The sequence below is a fragment of the Aulonocara sp. 'chitande type north' Nkhata Bay genome, linkage group LG4, assembly GCF_057382095.1.
Source record: "Aulonocara sp. 'chitande type north' Nkhata Bay isolate Kocher_YH1m ecotype deep benthic linkage group LG4, A_spYH_male_GT1.1, whole genome shotgun sequence".
Lineage (NCBI taxonomy): Eukaryota > Metazoa > Chordata > Actinopteri > Cichliformes > Cichlidae > Aulonocara > Aulonocara sp. 'chitande type north' Nkhata Bay.
In genome coordinates this window covers 36,672,382-36,692,602 of record NC_141347.1, presented here as the reverse complement: position 1 = coordinate 36,692,602, position 20,221 = coordinate 36,672,382, and the positions used below count along the sequence as shown (strand labels likewise).

The 20,221-nt window shown below is 48.4% G+C and overlaps 2 protein-coding genes across 11 annotated transcripts in view; one reads left to right on the top strand and one right to left on the bottom strand.

Moving 5' to 3' along the window:
* The window catches only part of lat (linker for activation of T cells), an 11,517-nt gene extending 1,284 nt beyond the window's left edge, over nt 1-10,233 (top strand). The window contains exons 2-14 of one of the 6 annotated variants that reach the window (XM_086290299.1): nt 5,330-5,439; nt 5,661-5,694; nt 5,775-5,803; nt 5,989-6,042; nt 6,889-6,961; nt 7,097-7,140; nt 7,231-7,257; nt 8,091-8,127; nt 8,218-8,297; nt 8,384-8,407; nt 8,596-8,712; nt 8,853-8,923; nt 8,999-10,200. In XM_086290299.1, coding sequence (XP_086146425.1) covers nt 5,337-5,439; nt 5,661-5,694; nt 5,775-5,803; nt 5,989-6,042; nt 6,889-6,961; nt 7,097-7,140; nt 7,231-7,257; nt 8,091-8,127; nt 8,218-8,297; nt 8,384-8,407; nt 8,596-8,712; nt 8,853-8,923; nt 8,999-9,019 — 714 coding nt within the window. In that variant the 5' untranslated portion in view covers nt 5,330-5,336 and the 3' untranslated portion in view covers nt 9,020-10,200. Of the gene's footprint in view, nt 1-2,536; nt 2,898-5,329; nt 5,440-5,660; nt 5,695-5,774; nt 5,804-5,988; nt 6,043-6,888; nt 6,962-7,096; nt 7,258-8,090; nt 8,128-8,217; nt 8,298-8,383; nt 8,408-8,595; nt 8,713-8,852; nt 8,924-8,998 lie in introns of those variants that run through there. The other 5 variants (XM_086290297.1, XM_086290295.1, XM_086290298.1 and 2 more) reach the window with 5 other exon arrangements.
* A 21-nt stretch (nt 10,234-10,254) lies between these two features.
* Nucleotides 10,255-20,220, bottom strand: atxn2l (ataxin 2-like). 5 transcript variants are annotated; one of them, XM_086290288.1, is made up of 23 exons: nt 20,162-20,220; nt 19,035-19,092; nt 18,317-18,373; nt 18,155-18,226; nt 17,669-17,831; nt 17,282-17,400; nt 16,768-16,859; nt 16,416-16,622; nt 15,937-16,244; nt 15,767-15,853; nt 15,495-15,629; nt 15,333-15,410; nt 15,199-15,260; nt 14,803-15,086; nt 14,653-14,716; nt 14,422-14,577; nt 14,271-14,334; nt 13,923-14,083; nt 13,577-13,703; nt 11,473-11,591; nt 11,152-11,334; nt 10,900-11,068; nt 10,255-10,605 (listed from the first exon to the last, which is right to left on the bottom strand). In XM_086290288.1, the coding sequence occupies exons 1-23, from the start codon at nt 20,203-20,205 to the stop codon at nt 10,547-10,549; spliced, it is 2,868 nt and encodes a 955-aa protein (XP_086146414.1). In that variant the 5' UTR covers nt 20,206-20,220; the 3' UTR covers nt 10,255-10,546. The 5 variants fall into 5 exon arrangements, with proteins under 5 accessions (XP_086146414.1, XP_086146415.1, XP_086146417.1 ...); XM_086290289.1 differs by having other exon boundaries at nt 15,940-16,244; XM_086290291.1 differs by lacking the exon at nt 20,162-20,220 and adding an exon at nt 19,536-19,690.
* Between the last annotated feature and the right edge of the window lies 1 nt (nt 20,221).

Below are 20,221 nucleotides of genomic sequence, written 5' to 3'. Positions count from 1 at the left end.
GAGCTCTGCTGTTAGAAAAGCAGGATTTCATGCAGCTCAAAGAAGAGAAATCACAAAAGTTCCTCCATCATCAGGACCTTTGACCTTTTGCTTGTTTACCAGCGGTGAAGTTCACTCGTTCTCTTTTACATGAAATTCTCTGATATTTATTTGAGAATTAAAAAAACAAAGATGAGAATAAGAAGGGTCCATATATAAGCTAGCCTGAGGTCCAGTCAGGTTAGCTGATGGGCGGCGTGGGCTCAGGTGAGCCTAACTGGTTAAAATAACCCGCTACCTGCACAGGAAACAGAGCGCTGCGCGTATCAGCGGCTCCAGGATCTCTGAAATGTGAAACAAAAGAAGAAAAAGCTGAATTTTCAGGTTTTTGTGCATCGCGGTCGAGGAGTCTTCTCGGGGCCACATTTACAGCCCCGCTCGGCTGTGTTTGGCGTCTCATTGCAGGGCCAGATGTCAGGTGACCTGGTTTGCTGTGAGTTCAGGCCGAACAGGCCGCTGGTGCCGGCAGGTTCTTCATACATGAGCAGATCTGCAGCTTCACTTCAGAGAAACAGCTTTCTTTACGTGGCAAAACCCCAAAACGCCTCCTGCCTTATTTTCAGTTGTCACATAATGTAGAGCACAGCAAAAAAAGAGTTCCCCTGTGGTTGTGCGCATGGAGGGCAGGTTTTCTTACACCTTTGTGTTTATGGCTGTCTTCACTCACAGCAAACAATAAAAACAAACACACAAGAGTGATTACATAAAAAAAATCTCATGTTTTAACCTCATATTTTTAGAACTGTAGCTGTTTGAGTTGTGAGTGAGCAACGCTTATTTATGATGCGCCTTCATGACGCGGTGCTGGAGCGCTGTGAACGAGAGTAGAATAAGCAACACGTTGGAGTGATGGAGTTAAAATGAGCAGCAGGCTGGTGTGTAAGCCTCCAGCTGCAGCTCAAAGCCTGTTTGCATCCTGTCTGAGCTGCACATTGAAGCGCGCTGACAGTTTGACGGAGCTGATTATCAGGACTTTATCTGAAGACTGGAACATGTGACTTCCTGAAGTTCACCCTGATGATGCCAGAAAACCTGCAGCACAGTGTTTCTACTTGACTTTAGTGTTTCTACTTTCTGTTGAGAATCGCAGGATCCCCCTGACTCAGTCAGACTCAGCGTCTTCAGTCCAACTCCACACATCAGAGCTGTGGTCTGGACTCGGGCCTGGTCTGGCTTCAGTCTGGAGCTTTTGGACTTTCTAACAAATTAAAAATATCTATATCACTTTGAAAATATGAGCGCTAATTCTCATTTTCATTTTTGCTGCACTCGACATTTTTGTGTATTTTATTGCTCACAGTTTGATAATCGTGAACAAACAGAAACATGTGAGGATGTTAGGGTTAAAAAATCCTGCTGATCACGTAAAGATCTCAGAAACTCAAGAATCATTAGGATTCATGAGTTAGTGCTAAAGACTTAGCCTGGTTATAAACCGTTACAGATACTTATAATCATTATACACTGGTTAAAATGGGTTATAGATGGATTAGAACTGGTTATAGATGATATATTATTGTATATTATTATATTATATATATTATAATTATATATATATTATGTATATTATTATAATATTATATACCTTACAGTATAAAGCGCCTTGAGGTGACTCTTGTTGTGATTTGGCGCTATATGAATAAAACTGAACTGAATTGAATAACTGGTTATAGACGGTTAAAACTGTCATAATGGGTTATAGAATGGTTATAACCATTATAGATTAGTTATGATGGGTTATAACTGGTTATAGACTGGTTGAGGACTGGTTTTCAGCCATTTTTTATTTGATTTCCAAATGTGGGCTCGGACTGGGTCTTGGACGTGGGGGTTTTTTGACTGATTTTGAGCTGACCTAGTTTCGTGTCTTCGGACCATCTCAGTGTCTACTGGGTTTAGACTCTGTATTAAAGGTGATTTGAGACCCAGTTTCAGACTGGTCTTTACACTGACTGGTTTCTGACTGAAGTTATTTTGGACTAGAAGAAAAATAAATTTCAAACAAATTTGTTTTGGCAGAATCTTGAAAGACGCGGCAGAGCTTTTGTGAATTCGGGAGGTCTCTTTTGTCTGTCTGTGTGACTTTAGACTTTCAGATGTGGCTTTGGGCTTGGTTTTAGACTGGTTTCAGCCTAATTCAATTACCTAATTTTATCTTTGGTTTGATCTGATGCGGTTTCAGGGATTAGGTTTAGATCCACCTTTGGACGGATTTCTAACCTGCTTTTGAAGATTTCAAAACATATTTGATTAATTTCATGGATTTCATGGCAGTTGAAGAAACTGAATTAAAGCATCGTTAAGAAGATGATGTAATAATATGAAAGGATGTAATCGTTCATGAGCTGAGTTTGATGTTGAGCTTTGAGGTGTGGTGCATGATTTTCACTGCTGATATTTGATTTTTAGCTCAGAAACATGTGCAGCTCAGATAAAACCGATCATTATCAGTCAGTTCGTTTCCTTTGCACAGCTGTGACCTTATTAGACGAGCTTCTGTTTGCTGACAGAGTTTAATAAAACCTTTCGGGGGGTTTTGTGGCGGGCTCTACATTTGCAAGATGGCGGCCTTCCTCGCTGCAGTGTGGAATTGATGTTTGTGAGATGCAGTAAAAGCTGCGAAGCCGAGGCCGAAGATGTTCGTCTGAGTCGGGTTTCCATCATCTTGTTTCCTCTGAAGTGTGTTTCCAGCGTTCGGAGCCGGCTGGCCTTGTTTACTGGAGACTTTTGGGTTTGCAGGGGAAAGAAAGCGAGCAGTACCAGTCAGTCGCACCACGTGGTGGATGGTTTTCCTTCCTGTGTGACGCACCCCTGAGAGCAGATTAGCATCACACTGTTCTTTGTGATAACTCAGGAAGGTAAAAACCACCAGTTATTTAAGAAAATAGGACAGCCGGTTTCATTTGAACAGCTTCCTCGTGTTCACGGCCTCGTGTGATGAAGACGAGCACACGAGCGTTTGTCAAACTCAAACTTACTTGTGGCAAAATGAGTCCGATTATAATGTGAGATGAGCTTTCCTGGTCGTTCCTGACAAGTTTGTGAAAATCTGTATTTTGTATGATGTGCTGGTGCAAAAGAGACCTGCTGTCAATGACCTGCAGACAGCTTAGAAAATCAAACCCTACCAGACCTCAGTCACGTAAACTGCTCTCTGCTCAGTTTCAGTGACTTGTTGTGGAGCGACAGAGGCCGCCCGCTAATGTTAGCTAATGTTAGCTACCGGTAATGTTAGCTAATGTTAGCTAATGTTATCCAGGTTCCTGTGGCCGTCTGTACTTCATGTAAATGATGACGGTACATCATTTACATGAAGTACACGTAGACCCGAGTATGTCAAAATGTGACTTTAGTTTGGTCGTCTGATCCCACAGAGTCCCGGCTCACCGACACACCGTCTGTACTTGTGCTGGATGAAGATGCTTCTTCACGTCTGTGGGTGGATGTTTGGGTCCAGGGTGTTGCTCCAGCAGGAATTTGGTGTTTGTGATGTGATGTAACATGTATATGGCCCATCATAAGCATCGGTATCACTTTTCAGATTCATGTCTTCTGCAGGTTTTCCTTTCTTTTTTCTGACCTTACTGCAGGTAACAGTCAGAGTTGAGCGGGTGCAGCAGCCCTCAGCTCTGCACACATGCACTTTTCCTCCAGTGATGTAGAAATGTAGCATGAAACCGTTTGTCAGCCAGACCACAAAGGTTTCTGGTTTTTATGTCTCATCCAGCGCAGTTCGGGTCGGCGTTATGAACCCGAGGAGGACGGCTTTGATCGCACGACTTCTGAACATTTAGCTTCAAAATCTGAATTAAACTGAAGCTTTTGTTTTGTGTTTGAAGCCAGTGGAAATTTGACTTGTTTGTGCAGCTTCATTGGTGGAAGTTTCCAGTTGTTGTGTTCAAAAGCCGAGAAAAACCACAGAATGAAAAACACCAAACTTCCAGAGAAGAGACGGCTCGCGGTAACAATCCTCCATGCTCACGTTTAAAGACTTGTTGTTGTGAGGAGCAGGTTTTTCACGGCTGAGACTCTGTTTTTTATTCTAACCAGAATGTGTGTGTGCACGTTTGTGGGACACTTCCTGCTTCCTTTTTTAGCATTAAATGGTGAAACACAATCATCGGCAGAGAACAAGAGCTCACGCGCTCTGCAGGCCACCGGACGCCCGCTTCAGATAAACAGGCTCAAACTAGAAGACGCTGCCTGTAAAACAAAGTCTCCAATATTTTGTCCTCCTGTAAAAACTGAAGAAAAAAACCCACTCGTCTGTTGAAATGAGTGGATTAGTCCAAACCCTAACCATAACCCCAGGTGGGTCAGCACTGACCTGACACAGGTTTACGAGTTACTCTTAATCCAAACAGAACAAAAGCACTCGGCCAGCGAATCCTTCACTCGAGGGAATTTTCTTTCTTTCAGGTCTAAAGAAAGTCCGGATCAAAACGTGCTGCTTCGTCTTCACCCAGCTTCCTGAGATTCAGCTTGTAGCCTTTTGAGTAACAAACAGCAGTGAAAACATGACCTGAAAAGGTTTTTCACTCAGAGTGGATTTGTATTTTTCCCACTGCACTAACTAAACCATCAACCTGACAAATGCCCCCACGCCATGACGCTGCCGCCGCCATGCTATATAGCTCATGACCAGCTCATGACTGTGTGTGTGTGTATTTATATATATTTATATATATCATGATGAAGATTAAAGTTTTTAATGACTAAAGCAAAAAACTATTCCCAGCCAATCGTCGTCACCACGAGCCTTGACCAATCAGATTGCTTTCATCCGATCCAGCCTTTGCTAATTATGTCTCAGTAACTCAGTCTGGCACGGCCTGGACTGCTCAACGCAGCAGATGATGTGAATGCTTCTGTGAACAGGACATCCTTTTATTTGTTGACTGATTAGATCGATAGCAGATGTTCAGATGTTCACTGGGAGTGAGGGGCACAGCTCAGAGTCAGAGAGGCTGAGACAGTCTGAGCATGTGCAGAGGAGGGAGGGGGGATGATGACGATGGAGCTGCAGGCAGGAGGAAGACCTCAGAGGAAGTTCAACAGTAAGCTGTTTGGTTTCCTGCTGTGCAGATTGATGACTGATAACAAAGTGAAAGTAAACTTCAGAATCTGAGCATCACTTTAGGCTCAAACACATCTGATAAAGTTCAGGATTGTTTGTTCCAGGTTTGATCAAAGTCTGCTTTAAATAACTGAAGTTACTCGACCTCAGTCGTCCTTATCTGCAGTGACGGAGGTTAAGACCTGACCTGTGATCTTCTCCTTTCCCTCTCAGATAAACCATGGACTTCTCCTGGTTCCTTCTCCTCGTGTCGGCCGCCGTCTTCGTCTCCATCGTCCTCCTGGCCGTCATCTGTTTGGACTGCAGGAACAAAGGTCCACTGCGTGGGTGAAAGTTGCAGTTGACACTGTATCAACCTGCGGCTAACCGCTGTTAACCACAGGCTGACCTGACTCGAGCACAAACCACCCTGTGGTTTTCAGAAACGCCTTTTATCTCTGACTCAGACCAGATCTTTCACACCCATCGTGTCCAGCACAGCGTCTTCTGAGATTTCTGCTTTGAGCTACTGACACATTATAATCTTTCTTTTCTCGCCCATCAGGGTCCATCCAACAAACAGCTTCAGAAGAGTACACGTAAGTGTTCCCGTCTGCAGCACAGAGGAACTTTTCATCGATGAGTCAAAGCTTAGAAACGATGATGTTTGTTTTTTCAGATCACCTGAATTCAGAGTCATCCATGCAGGTAAGTCTGAAACATCAGTCCAACCATCAGCTCAAACCAACGGTCCATGAACACGTGGTCGATTCTGCTCTGCGATGTCGGTCACTCATCACCTTCACATTTCCACCTCTGTGTTTTTACTCTGTGCAGCTTTGCGTGACTCACACTTCACAATAATCGGTCTCATTATTGCTCGTCTCTTTAAGCTCCTCTCTCCATGCCGACTTCCAGAAGCCTTGCGAGCGGCAGCATCAGCGTTGGTAAGCTTTGAAATCAGCCTGAGCTTTGGTCCGACGTGCACGGATTTTCTGTGTGCGTACCTTCAAACTGTGGTCACATTTAACATCAACGCTGACTTCAAATGAAATAACTAATACAATACAACCTTCTTTGTATAGCACATTTAAAAAGCAGCGGTACACCAAAGTGCTTCACAGTAATACAATAAATTAGAGATAGGAACAATAACAGGGTCTAAATACACCAACAGGTGGAGCGCACGAATTAGCCTCAGCGCAGTGTAAATACAAAACACAGAGATTATTCAGCAATAAAATAAAATGATTAAAACTACGTAAGGGAACATTTGCAGGATACAGGCACTAACTAGGGAAGGCTAGATTGAATAAATGGGTTTCAATCACGATTTAAAAGATTGAACTGATTCAGTGAACAGCAGTAGGACGATTATTCCAGAGTTCGGGTGCAGCTATGGCAAAAGCATGATCACCTCTGGCCTTCGGCCGAGACCCAGGCTGCACTGAGAGCGATTGTTGATCTCAGTGCTCTGCCAGGAGTGTACAAGCTGAGAGGTTCAGTAAGATATCTGGGAGCAAAGTCATTTATCATTTTAAAATCAATGCGGTATTTGATGGGAAGCCAATGCAGGTCAGCGAGGATGGGAAACAAGTGTAACTAGCTGATGCAATCTGCTGGTTTGGTTTTACGGAGGTAAACGAAATAATAAAAACTGAAACTTTGAGCTTTTAGGAGAAAGTAAAGTTGTCCCCTCCCCGAGGATGGACGACTGCTCTTAAAAACGGATACGAGTGCTTTATACCTCTCTATGCTGATGATGATGAAGCTAACACTGATCTGTGTTCCAGCCCAGCCGACCCTACCCCCGAACCCCGTCATCATTACAACCCCTCCACCTGACCCCCACCTGCGGCTTCCTTTGTAAGTCCCTCTGTGTTATGAGCGCACCTGGTTCAGGTGATGAACGTTGGCGAGCAGGAGACGCTCTCCTGGGAGCGTGCAGAGCTTTAGAAATCGTTGTGTGATGTGCACAGATCTCTTTTTTGTGTTTCACAGTTCAACCAAACCTGAGCACAGACCTTACACCCCAACAGAAACTGGTGAGCCTGGAAAGGACAACGCATTATTTAAGTTGTATTTTTCTGTTTTACCTTCTTACCCAAACCTGTTGCTCCAATTCTGTCCTACAGAGAGCAACCCGAGTTATGAGAATCCAGGTACGGGTACACCCTCCTCTTTTTGCAATCAGACCCATTTGCATTTGCACAGTGAGCCCAGCATCAGTCAGATGAAGCTCAGATCATCAGATGCACAGACAGAGCTGTGGTCCAGAGGATCAGACCCATCTGAGCCGTTTTGGATTAAAGAGAGTCATTTTTGATGAGCCACACGATTAGACTTTATGCCAGGAGTACACCGGCTTGTTGCCTGTTCAGAGGAACAGCTCAGAGGAGCTTCGTGAAGATGTTTCACCTCTCAGGCTGCCACAGTTCAGAACTGACATCTGATCTGATAAGTTTAGACTGGTTGGTGCAGAGTTGGTTGGAGGAGGTGGAGGTAGATGATCCGCTGCGGTGACCTCTAAAGGAAGCAGCTGGGAGATGAAGATCTACTTTTAATCTCAATATTGTGACATTTCTGTGTGAAAAACAAAAACCAGTGACTGACTTTCATCACTTTGTCTTGTTGGCGTTGACTTCCAAGACCTGAAGCTTCTCGGCCTCCAAAAGCGATTTATCAGTGAGACTTGCGGAAACTGTTAGACTGGATTTAATAGGTTTAACTCTGAGATTTTAGGATTTATTTAACTTTGAGATTAGTTAAACTGGACCTGGGATTTAATATTGGACCTCTTTAACCTGGTTATGGTTGTAGTGGACTGGTTAAGCTCTTTGGACTGGGAGAGCTGGTCTGGACTGGGATTGGGCTGCAGACTCGGATTAGAATCTGGGATTTGTTAGATTTAAGTCAGGAAGAAAACTCTGACCTTTGACCCTGTGATGTCAGTGTGCAGGAACGTGATGTTTAGCTGACTTTTGTTTTTCCACAGAACCTGAGAAGGACGTTGACGATCATGATAATTACATGTAGGTTTCCACGTGCAGCTTCCAGCTGGTGTTTGCACCTCAGTGATGACGCTCTAAACTGATCTTCCTCTTCTTCTGTGGTTTCCCCAGAGAGGTGTTACCCGACAATCCGGAGGAGAGCAAAGGAGTCCCCGCGGACATCGAGAGCCGAGCCTCGACGCCCAGTTCAGGTGCAGTTTGGATCTTTCATCGTAAAACACGGACGTTGGGGAGTCAACAGAATGTGGACTCATCAGCTGTTTGTGCTCTTTCACAGATCATAATTACGTGAACCTCGATGGTAAGGCAACATAGTTGTTCAGCTTCAACGCGTTTCAAACGTTTCTTTTCCTTTTATTTAAAACGGAAACAAAACAGGAAAGTATGACAAGTTTTAAAATGTCTGAACGCCAAAACAAGCAGCTGTTCAAACAGAAGTCAGAATTCATTTTTAATCACGCCGCATCGCCGCCTCTGTTCTCTGCTCAGAAGACGACGACGACGACGAACCCTATGAGAACGTGGCACCAAAAGGTATACTGCACTGCGCACCCGACGCTATGCTCCAACTGTCCGGTACCTTCCCTCGTCGTGCGACTTATCAAAGTAAAGTTGTCTTCTTTTGATTGACATGTCATCAGCAAATAAGCTTCGATAATCCTCCTCTGTGACAAAATAACTCACTGAATGTTTTGGTTTTTAAGCACACGTGGTTATAAAAGGTCGGATGTTTGTCTTTTGTTCAGGGTCCACTCCAGGTTCATCCGCTCAGAGCAGCGAAGACGAGTACGAAGAGTCCAACTACGTCAACCAACCTGTAAGTCGAAGCGACTCGCCAACATTCAGCTTCTCGTTGGAGACGTCGGCTCAGTCGCTGTCTTCTTCTTTTCAGATGGGACTAGTCAACCACTGACGACCACATCGAGCGTTCACCTTCCTCCATAACGACGCCCGACCAGTTTTTTTTGTTTTGTGTTTTTTTTAAGCTGAACGACTGAGATAAGAAACTGAGATGAAGACCTGAAACACCTTCCTCCCCACTTCCTGCAGGCTCAGCAGTGTCAGTGTGATCAGACTGACGGAGGCGTAAAACTGCACATTTGAAACTTCCACTTTGACCATCAGATACCTGGAAACCAGGTAAATGCCAGCCGTGCTCTGGAGGAATCCATCCTGTTCCAGCGGCGTCCTCGGTCCAAACAGGAAGTCAAGTTTTGCTTCTTTGGTTTTGTGTAAATATCTGCTGGAGTGTTTTTGGACCTTTACGCTGCAGTTACACTCGGGAACCTGGAGCGGCGCGACTCGACCGGAAATGACATGTAATCTGTTTACGGTGAGGATTTGTATTTGTGTGGCGTATCCGGCCCAAACGTCACTGCTCTGAAACAAAAACTGCAAAATTACACACTCGGCAATAAAAGCAGAATACAACCGGCCGAGCGTCCCTGCGGCAGACGAGCCCGATCATCGCGCCAGCCCGTCACAGCGACCGCAGACGGCCTCACGCCAGCCGATCTCTGCCGTCACCTTATTTAAATAAATGAAAGTAATAACCGGCAGTCAGATTTCGTTTCCTCCTTAGTGGGTAGACTGCTGTCCCATTTTCAAACCTGCTCCCCCTACAGGCTGGAACCGGAACAGGAAGTCGCTGTGCAGGTTTCCCCGAGCGTCACCATAGAGACACCATATTTATAAGTCACGAAGGTGGGAACACTAAATTAGGATCCTGTTATTCGCTTTTGTAGCAGCGACAAATCCAGCAGTGCGAGGAGGCGTCAGATCAGTTTCTCTCCCGTGACTCTGACTCACAGGTTTCTCTCTCTCTTTAAATATTTGACTTAAATACGTTAGGTTTTATTTCATTGGTTAACTCTTCCTTTCACACGCCTCGCGTCATGAGGGGCGACATGTTTGAGCTTTACTTTGATGACACCTCCTGAGAACGTTCTCATCCATCCAGTGTTTTTCATGTATTTATGTGCAGTTGCTGTTTGCTGTCGTCTCTGGGCCTGTAAAAACCTGAGTGTGAGAACAAATGTTTTTTAAAGAACTACAAATTAAATGTTTTAAAGAAAACCTGAATCCGAGTCTATCTGCGCCCAGCTGGAGGTTACAGTGAATCAAACTCTTCACGGAGACAGAACCAAAGCGGTTTCAGTGCTTTTATTAATAATGAACTGGTTTCGTCTGTAAAAAGGACAGAGGAAGAATGGGGCACACAAAGTTTCCACCAGTTTGAACGTCTTCAGTCCAGTTTCATGTCCGTGTGTACAGACGGTCTCTGCCTACGTGTTAAAAATCGAGAAGCTCCGCCTCACGCGAGGCGTTTCCGTCTGATCTGCTTTTTAAAAAACATCCAGGTGAGAACATCAACTCGTGTCAGGCGTGCGGGGAATGTTACGAGGTGGAGGCGACGCCGCTATCGTGAATCCGGCCGGCTTCAGTTGGCGGACGGATGGAAGGACAGCTGCTGGGCGGGGTGAGCCTGGACCTGGACAGCTGGAAGACACGAAACACAAAAGCTCGGGATTAAATCCTCCTCACAGCCCGGAGCGCCATCTGGAGCCAACCGTCTCCTGCTCGATGGCGCCGATGCACTCCCACAGCTTAGATTAGGCCAATTATCATTGATTTGATTCATTTACTAATAATTCAGTGGCCAATAACCCTCAGGTTTCCCTGCAGACGACCCGACCGTCGACTTTGTTTCTGCTGTGAGTTTCATGCGAGCCTGTGTTTGACGGTCGCAGCAGGAGCTGAGATTTAAGTCTGTGGGAGGTTTGTTCCCCTCACCTTGACCGGGTCCGATGTAGAAGTGCTGCGGCGCCCCCTGCTGGGGCGGCGGGCCGTGCTGGGGGTTGGAGCCGCCACCCTGCTGAGGGGGGGCGTAGTGCAGCATGACAGGCGGGGGGCCGTGGCCGGCAGCGTGGTGCGGTCCCGACATGCCGCCCGTTATGTGAGCCTGCAGAGGACAAACAGGAGAGGTTAAAGCGGCAGAAACACCTCACGTTCGGTTTATCTCAGGCAGGTGCTCTTCCTGTTCACCTGTGTGAGCTGGCTGATTGACGGGAAGCCGTGGGTCAGCTGCTGGGGCGTGGGCAAGCCGTATCCCTGCATGGCGTAGGTGGCCTGCGGCGAGCCGTGGCCCGGCGGCAGGTTAGGGGGCGTGGGAGCCGACAGACCTCCGGAGTGAAACAAGGACTGAGGTTGAGAGGCGCCCTGACTCACCTGAGGAGTGTGAACCAATAAATACATTAAAACATTTAGAAAAACAAACCTGACGGCGGCGTTATCAGTTTCTCCTGACTTTGAACAAAAGCTTCAGATGTGATGGATTAGTCATCGTTGGCGTCAGAATGCACCCACCTGAGCGTGTCCTGGGCTGGGGGCCGTGTGCTGGGGTGGGGGGTGACTCCCAGTGGGTGTGCTGGAGGGCTGAGGAGGATGGAGGGAGCCCGAGTGGTGAGTATGGATGGACTGAGGAGCTGAGAGAGGAGGAAGGATGAGCTTTAATCAGCATTCCCACCTCACACAGGTGGGTTAAACCAGTCACACCTTCAACGATTTTACGCTTTTTATTGTAAATTAAAGAGTTTTCACAGAGGAAATGTCCACGATGACTTTATCATCTGAGAGAAGCCGAACAGACCAGAGCTGGAACGGTGTGCAAAAACTATTTGAAGCACAACATGGCGCAGTGACCTTTAACCTTTACTTAAGCAGACAAATAACAAGCATCTTCTTTACAACAGCAGCCCGAGGAAACGGGGATCGAACAAAGAGCATCTACGATCCGCTCTAAAGCGCTGCCCCCTGGTGGTCAAAGTCTGGTTTAAACTAGGGGCGGGTTTTAATCATCGATTTATCGATTAAAATCGATTCTGGCTTGGATAACGTGAAATCGATTCATTCAAATCCTGAATCGATTTTTTAATATAAATGAATTTTTCCCGAAATGCCAGAATCTCAGGTGAAACCTCACAAAACTTCAACAACCACCAAAGATGAAAACAGTAACTGAGAGCAGGAACAGGCTTCTGCACAGAGACGTGAACACAAAGCTCGACCCGCCGACGCATCAGGATCAGCGAGCTGTGACTTTCTCACCGACGGCACGGACACGGTCGGGGCTGAAAGCCGACAGCTCGCTGACTCTGTCGGCGGGTCGAGCTTTGTGTTCACGCCCTTTTTGTGCTGATTCTGAAGCTGTTAGTTTGATCTCTCTCCAAACAATAAACTACGCTTCACACAAACATCGTCATGGATTCACTCTGACTTTGCTGTTTTGCTGCCACCACAATAAAAAGCGCACCGCTCTCTGTCTAAAAATCTGTTTTCTGCATTATTCGCTTGCTTGTTACGCACAAGTCTACCGAAAACAAGACCTCATTTCTGCTGTTGAAATACTTTTTAAACTTTTTGAAATGATACAAAATGCAAAACGCTGTGTCTGTAATAAAACCGCTGTAACTTCAGAGGTGATGTTCATGTGCTGATTAATGGTTTTCTTTCCTTTTTGATCGACTGCAGAATATTTTTATAAAATCCAGAACAGGAAAATCTGCTTCATGTTTTTCTGTTTTATCTTCAGCTACTTTGACACAAAGGCCTCTGCTGTGATGCTCACACCTTTGATAAAGTCTTGCGTGTGTCAGCTTCCTTTTTATAGGTACAAAAATATGTAAATGTGCTGATCTGAATTATAATATTTCTGTCTGTCAAAATTTCCCAGATTCAAATCGAATTGAATCGATTCTAGAAATCAGTGACGATGCCCAGCTCCAGTTTAAACGTCTTTTTTTGCACGACCTGTAAATGTTATTAGTCTTTATGCAGACGACACAATGCAACCACCAAACTCCTCCAGGGGTGTGAAACATCTGGCCCCCTGGATGCTCTGCTGAGAGTGAAAACTGGCGAGGTCCGCCCAGATACTGAGCTTTCTGACCAGCAAACCCCAACAGGTCTCCTCCACCCTCATCCTGAACCCCCTCTCTCCACCAACACCACAGTGAGAGACTGTAGGGAGGAGGTGAAGCACCTGACTGGGTGGGGTTCTCACAATAACCTGCTCTTTGACACCACCAAGACCATCTGTCACCCCGACACTTGTCCCCACCCACTCCACCCTGCCTACACTCTTCTGCATGTATTTGAGCTCATCTCTAGTCTGATATTATTCCTGATGTCAGCTTCATCACAGAGGAGTCGAACGCCGCATCAGGTCAAACAGTCAGAGCTCTCAAATCTGTCTGAACCACGAAGACGTCGAATCGTCTGTTGTTCCTGTAAAGACGTCTCTAAACGTCCTGTTTCAGCTGAAGACACGTTCAGACTGAAAGCTGAATCTGCTTCACAATAAATATTTACTTGTGTGGGTCATTAAGCAGCAACTCTGAGCTGCATGTGAAACAAAAGGAGATAAATTTGTGTTTGAAGCTCAAATTTTAACATGCAGCTCCTCTCTTACCGTACATGGCCTGCTGGGGGCCCGGCGGGCCGTCGGCCTGCCCGGGGAACTGGGGGCCCGGGGGCCCGAGCGGCTGAGCGGCCCCGGCGGTCAGCATCCTCGCTCCCTGCAGCATCGAGTAAATCGGCTATGGTTAAAGAGAGAGGACAAAGTCAGCACCACGTTTTAAAAAGCACAGAAGACGAAACGTGAACTCATCTTCCTGTAAATGTTTCCGTAACCGCCGCAGAGACATCAACAGTAAGCGAGCGGCCGTCACTGAGGTCACGTGTTTTGTGACGACTGCACGATAGCACGTCTCACAGAAACCTGGTTCAGCGACAGGCGAAGAGCACGCTGCACTTACCTGTCCGTGGAAGTGTGGGGGCAAGGCCTGGATCACCTGACTGTACTGCAGGTAGGACTGGGGGTAAGGAGAAGCCACCAGCTGGGGCCCTGCTGCCGAGGCCGAGATCATGGAGGAGGCCGGGGAGCCGTGGTGCTCCGGACGCGGACCCCCGACCAACCCTGAAGCAGAAGAACACCTGGATCACTGAACTCAACCAGCACAATAAATTTGAACGTCCAACGATCAAACTGCAGGACTAACAGACACACAGCGTCCTGATCTGAACTGGAGGCGGCGGCACGGGAAAAGAAAAGCGCTCGTTTCTCACAGGGACACCAAATATGGAGGCGTGAGTGCGGCGTGTACCTTTGGGTCTGGGGTATTTCCCCTGACTGATGGTCGACACGGTGTACTGATACAGCTGAGGAGCCTGAGGAGGACACGAGGACGCCATTACATCACATCAGTGTCATCACCAACCCCGCCCCCTGAGACGGACATTTAAATAAAAACACACCTGGATGGAGTGTCCCTGCAGGGGGATGGGGGAGATGTAGGACAGGTAGTGTGCAGGTGGGCTGCTGTAGATGGCCCCTCCTCCTGGCTGTCCTGGGAGGACCACCGCGGGGCTGGGCGGGGTCGGCCGAGGCGGGACGGGGTTCGAGGCGGGTTTCTGCAAGTCACAATGAGCGGCATGTTTGAGAAGTGTGCACGAAGCACGACTCGGGCGCGACCTCTGAGGACTTACCGCGTTTCCTTTAACGGGAAGAAACTCCTTGGCGTTTGGATTCAGCGTCGAGTTTTTCACCTGCCTGAAAACATCAGAACCACGGAGACGCGTGAACACGTGTTACAGCGCCATCACGGCGTCTTTACATTTGCTACTCGCTTCACTCACGCTGCCGTCGGCGTCGCCGTCTCCGCTCGCTCGCTGCTCAGCTCCCCTCCGATCGGGGTCGCAGTCGGCCCCTCCGTCCCTGAGGAGCGGGGGCCGGGTGGAGCTGCAGGCAGCAGGGCAGCAGGTGCTGAGATGGGTGGAGCTACCTCTGTAGCCACGACAGGCCTCGGTGGGCTGGGGGACGACAAGGAGGAGGAGGAGGAACACTCCGTGGAGGGGGTGGGGCTATCCTGAAGGGTGTCTACAGAGGCGGGGCTCGCCAAAGGGGAGGAGCTCGCCTGCAGCTGAGTGACAAAGAGGAAGACCTCGGTGAGACCAGCGACTGCAGACGCTCCATTTCTTTCATTTTTTAAAATGACATCACAGCAGGTGACATCATGTGACCACCGTGATTACCCTGAACTCTTTGCCAAACTTGCGGAGCTCCTCCAGCTGAGACCTCTGCTGCACAGACGGAGCTGCGAACAGGAAGAGAGGCGGAGTGAGGAGGGCTGACGAAGGCAGCGGCAGGCGGGTGGAGGTTTTTGTACCTTTGCTGTTCTTGCCGTCCTGTGGAGCGGGCGGACCTTCAGGCGGCTCTTTGGCGGCGTTGCCCAGGACTTCACTCACTGCAGAGGAACACGTTAGCACAGGTTTCACACAGCGGTCTGTGAGCGCTGCACACGCGACAAATAAATCAAACATCAGCTCACCGTCCACGGGGAAGAGGGGGGTGGGGCCAGTGGGTTTGGTGGTGGTCGCCATGGTGACAGTGGAAAGGGAGGAGGAACCGGGGTCGACAGACGGAGGATCCTGGGGAGGGGCGTCTGGTTTCATAGCACGAGATGCTGAAGGACAGACGGAGATGAGGAAGAGGAGGAACAGGTGAGCGTCCAGGAGGAAGGAAGGAGGAAGCTCTGCTCAGCTTTTGTGTGCGTGTGCGTGTGTACGTGTGCATGTGTGTGTGCGTGTGTGTGTGCGGTACCTGCAGGCGTGGACTGGGAGTTCGGGCTCCGCAGCGTTCTGTTGCTCTGGAATCTCTGAAGGGATTTCGGAGACATTCTGGATGAAACTGAAGGAGACGATCAAACATAGACGTTAGTGCATGATGTGACCACAAGAGGGAGCTGCTCGACACACACAGAAGCTTCGTACCACCGTTTACAGACGAGCGCGTGGTGTCGGTTAGCGCCTGCGGGTGCGAGCGCGAGTGTGGAAGAACGTGGTTGGTGTGGGGCGGGCTGCTGGCGGCAGGTGGGCTGCTCCGTGATTGGCTGGGAGAGCAGGCGGTCCTGACAGACATAGGGCTGCTCCTATCAGAGGATGGTTTGGGGGAGGAGCAGCTGGGCGGGAGGTGTCTGGAGGGAGGCGGAGCTGCTCGGCCGGAGGCCCCGGGTCTGATGCTGCTAGCAGACGGGCCAGTCTCTCGAGCCCTCTGAGGGAGGGGGACGTACTTCGCCTCCCTGAGAAACAAGGGAGGGAAACAGGAAGCGAGAGCAGCTTCAGGTCGGGAAAACATCCTGGGAACTTCTGAGGCAAATTCAGGCAGGAAAGTTTGTATTTTGGGAATTTTTGGTCATTTTTAAAATGTTTTATTATTTTCTGCCTCGCCAGGTGCGCCACGTTCCCGTTACCTGCTCGTGGAGGCGAACCCAGGACTCGTCCTCTCCTCCCGCTCTCGGACCACCGAGCTGTACTTGTCCTCCTCGCTCCTTCCCTCGTCGTTCTCCAGGGAGACGCGGCGGCGGTACTGCAGGCTGCTCTCGATCTCACTGGCTAGCTGCGCCGCCCTAGCCTCCCGCTGCCGGTACACCTCCAAGTTCCCCCTCTGCAAAGGCATGCTGGGAAAAGCATGACAGAAGGAAGGAGAGACCCTCATTTAAAATCATGAAAACCGACGCTTCACAACATATGCGAACATTTTTATGTTTCACGTCTGGCAGACGGAGACACAGCTGGTGAACCTGAAAAGGTTTGTTTCCTTACGTGTACATGGAGAGGCTCGAGTCGTAGGTCGACTTCACGCCATACGCTTCCTCGTTAAACTTGAACATCTCGTTGGCGTCCCAGCCGTTCGACTGACACAAAGGGAAAAAAAACGAATGAATCGGAGACGTCTCATTTCAGCGAGGTACTCCACGTGAACCCAACAGGAAAATATCTTCAAAATCAGCAGGGCAGTGCTGACAAGCCAAAAGCATCAGTTTGTCCTAAATAATAAAACCTTTCTTTGGAAATAATTCTGCTTCATTTGTTAATAAAACCGTACGTTTGAGATTTACAGGTAAGAGTCCACCTGATTTGTGTCGTTGGTTTTCAAACATTTCAGTAAGAAGTTTTTGTGAAATCGTCTGCTCGGTTCAGCTGTGAGAGAACGGCCTGAAACAGGAGCTGCAGTTCCTCTAACGTCCACCAGAGGCAGCAGTAGAGGTCAGTAAGAGCAGAGGGGGTGCTGCGGGTCAGTGTAAAACTTTCCCTTCGAAATTAAAAGCTTCCTCACCGTGTCCGAGTCCAGGTCAAAGCCGTCTCCGTTTCCATCCCCGTCCCACCGCTGCAGCACCTTCTCCCGGTGCTCCCCGTTCAGCCGTGACGAGCCGATGGCCGAGTCCGTGAACGAGTCTGCAGACAAAAAATAAAAAATAAAAATCAGGCTTCGGTCCGACCACTTCAGATCCTTCATCTCTGCAGCATCCGACGCACAAACCAGTTAACGCGCCGCTGATCATCACGTTATCCAGTTTTGAATATTTATTACTCGCACAGGTAATATTCCCCATTAACCCTCCGACTCTCCCCTGAGACCTGGAGCTCACACGCACACCTGATTTTTGTTTTTTTAAAGAAAATAAATGCAGTTCTAATCTAAACGTGGGCGGAGCCCGTTTACCTCTGACGGCAAAGGTCAAGTCGACGTCCCGGCACGTCATAGTGACGAGGTCAGCGGGGCTGAAGATCATGGTGTCAGTAACATCCTCGATCCTGGGAGCAGAGGGCTGGCTCCCTCCTCCTCCGTCACTCACTTTGTGAACAGCATCCACAGCCAGCTCACACTGACACATGCAGACAGATTACAGCCATTTAACCAGTGAAGCTTCTGCAGGAGTGACCTCACAGACGGCAGTTTGATGCATCAGAACTGCGTCAAATTGCAAAGTAAAGACTCAGTGATGGTAAAGACAAACCCCCACTAAGGGCAGGACTTGGTGACATTGGGGAAGAAGACCTCCCTTTTAACAGGAAGAAACCTTCAACGGGAGCAGACTCAGACACGAGCAAAGAGACAAAACGGACAGCAGGAGAGAGCCGTGTGTCTGAACCCCTGAGAAGCAAAAACACTGAAGGTCAAAATATCAGCCGTTTTAAAAAAAGTCACCTGCGAGCTCAGCGTCTTGAAGATTCCCTCGTACACGGCACCATTTTTCACTCTCACGTCGCAGGTGGAGCCCTGGAAGCAGCAGAGAGGACGGCTTCAGTGCATCTGCGGCACTCAGCCAAAAAACAGCAACCAGAAACAAAAAGGCAGAAACGGACTCACCACCACCGCTGTGAGGAAGTGAAGCATGCGCGCGTTGTTGTAGACGCCTTCAAATACCTGCAGACACAGGTGAGGCGTGAGAGCAGGTCATACTTAAGGTGCAGGTAAAGTCAGCTGATTGTGAGGGGTCAGGTGGGAAAACACGAGTACACGTGGACCATGGTGAGGAGCACAGAAATAAACCTCAGCTTCAGGAAACCGCCCTGAAATAAACGAGCCCTCAAACATTTAAGCTTTCATTAAATACAGCGCAGCGCCGCCTCAGCACTGAAGTCTCGGCTGACAGCTCGAGTCCAATGAAAACACGTTTCAAACATCCACAAGTCAACATTTTAGTTGTTTTATTGTTTGAGAGAAGAAAACGTTAAAGGTTGAGACGCTAACCCAACCTGTCCCAGTCTGAGTTCTCCACAGGCCAGAGATTTAAGGTTAACGAGCCCTGACAGACTGCCTACCTGTCCAGGTGTACCCCACCTCCCGGCCTATGAGAGCAGGGATAACCTGCAGCTCAAACACAATCCTGAATTGGATAAATGGAAGAAAATGGATGGAAAAAAGACGTTTCAGTGGCAGAGACAAGCTTCCACATCTGAGCCTGTGATGACTTATTTTGATGGAGTTTCATAATAAAGCCTTTTATTCAGGCTGTGTTTCCAAACAGCAGGTGTGTCAGCTGACCAGACACACCTGTCTGAGACCAGCAGTCACCTGTACTTACAGAGCTGCGCACAGGAGGAGACTGCGTCAGTGGAGGTGGCTTCATGGTGCTCCTGCTCCTGAAAAAGGAGGGGAAAGCGTCAGGTAGACAAATTACAGGTAAAACGTCCTCTGCGCGAACAATGACATCAAAGAGTCCACCTCTGCAGAAAGCCGCCAAACCAGCTGAAGCCTAGCATGCAATGATCTGGCCCTGCCCGCACACACGGCGCCGTCCCGCAAAGGTGGCGCAGTTTTACCGCAGAATCGTAAAGTAAGCTAGCGCAGCAGGCTAACGGCGCTAGCTCAGGGACACGGCGACTTTTAAACAAACGAACCGCCACAAATGGCCAGAGTGACACGTGCACGAGGCTTAGCGTGTAAATAATACTTTTTAGTCACGTGCATCCCCGTTACTCCGGTGTTGCCGTCCCGGTACGAAGTCACGCGGTTTGACAGGCCGAACACGGCGCACCTGGAAAACAACAACAAAACAGCGCCAGGTGCGCTCGATTTACCGCACCCGGGTCCCGCCGCCCACGTGATGCGGCCCCACTGTGGCTGGCGGCCCGATCCACGGATTCCAGTTCAAATTCAAACGAACGCGTTCATGAGCGGAGCAGCTTGGACTGCGTGTAAATGACCATCCCTGTGACGTAAGCACTTAGCTGCCCCGATGCGGCAACTTCCACGCTACGCCCATACTCACCAGGCCCACCCCGGTAATTAAAACGAGCGCACTAAACGCAAACCCCGCCCACTTATCTACATTAGGCAACCGATTCGTTCGTTTTGTCGCCGTCGTTTCCTCATTGGTTAGAGTTCCTGTCAATCATACGTCACCCTGTTTAAGCAATGTTACATCGACGATCGCGTGCGTTTTGTTTTTGTTTAGTTTTTAACTTCGCGACAGTAAAAAAACAAAAACACAAGCAAAAAAGGACAAACCTGAGAGCGGGTTCAATCATCCTTCACTGGCTTTCATCCAGAATCAATTAGCAAACCAATAATTTACTGACTTTAAAGTAATGCATGCACCTTTCAGTAAAGTTCAGATTTATTGAAGCACTTTGCATTTTAAATATGCGCCCATGTCTAAAAATGAGCTGTGATGTTGTCCAATACCACCTCAGGTTGTTCGCATCACACCTTGCATCACCATGGACTCCAGATTGTTCCAAACATTTCATCATTTTGAGATCACGACTG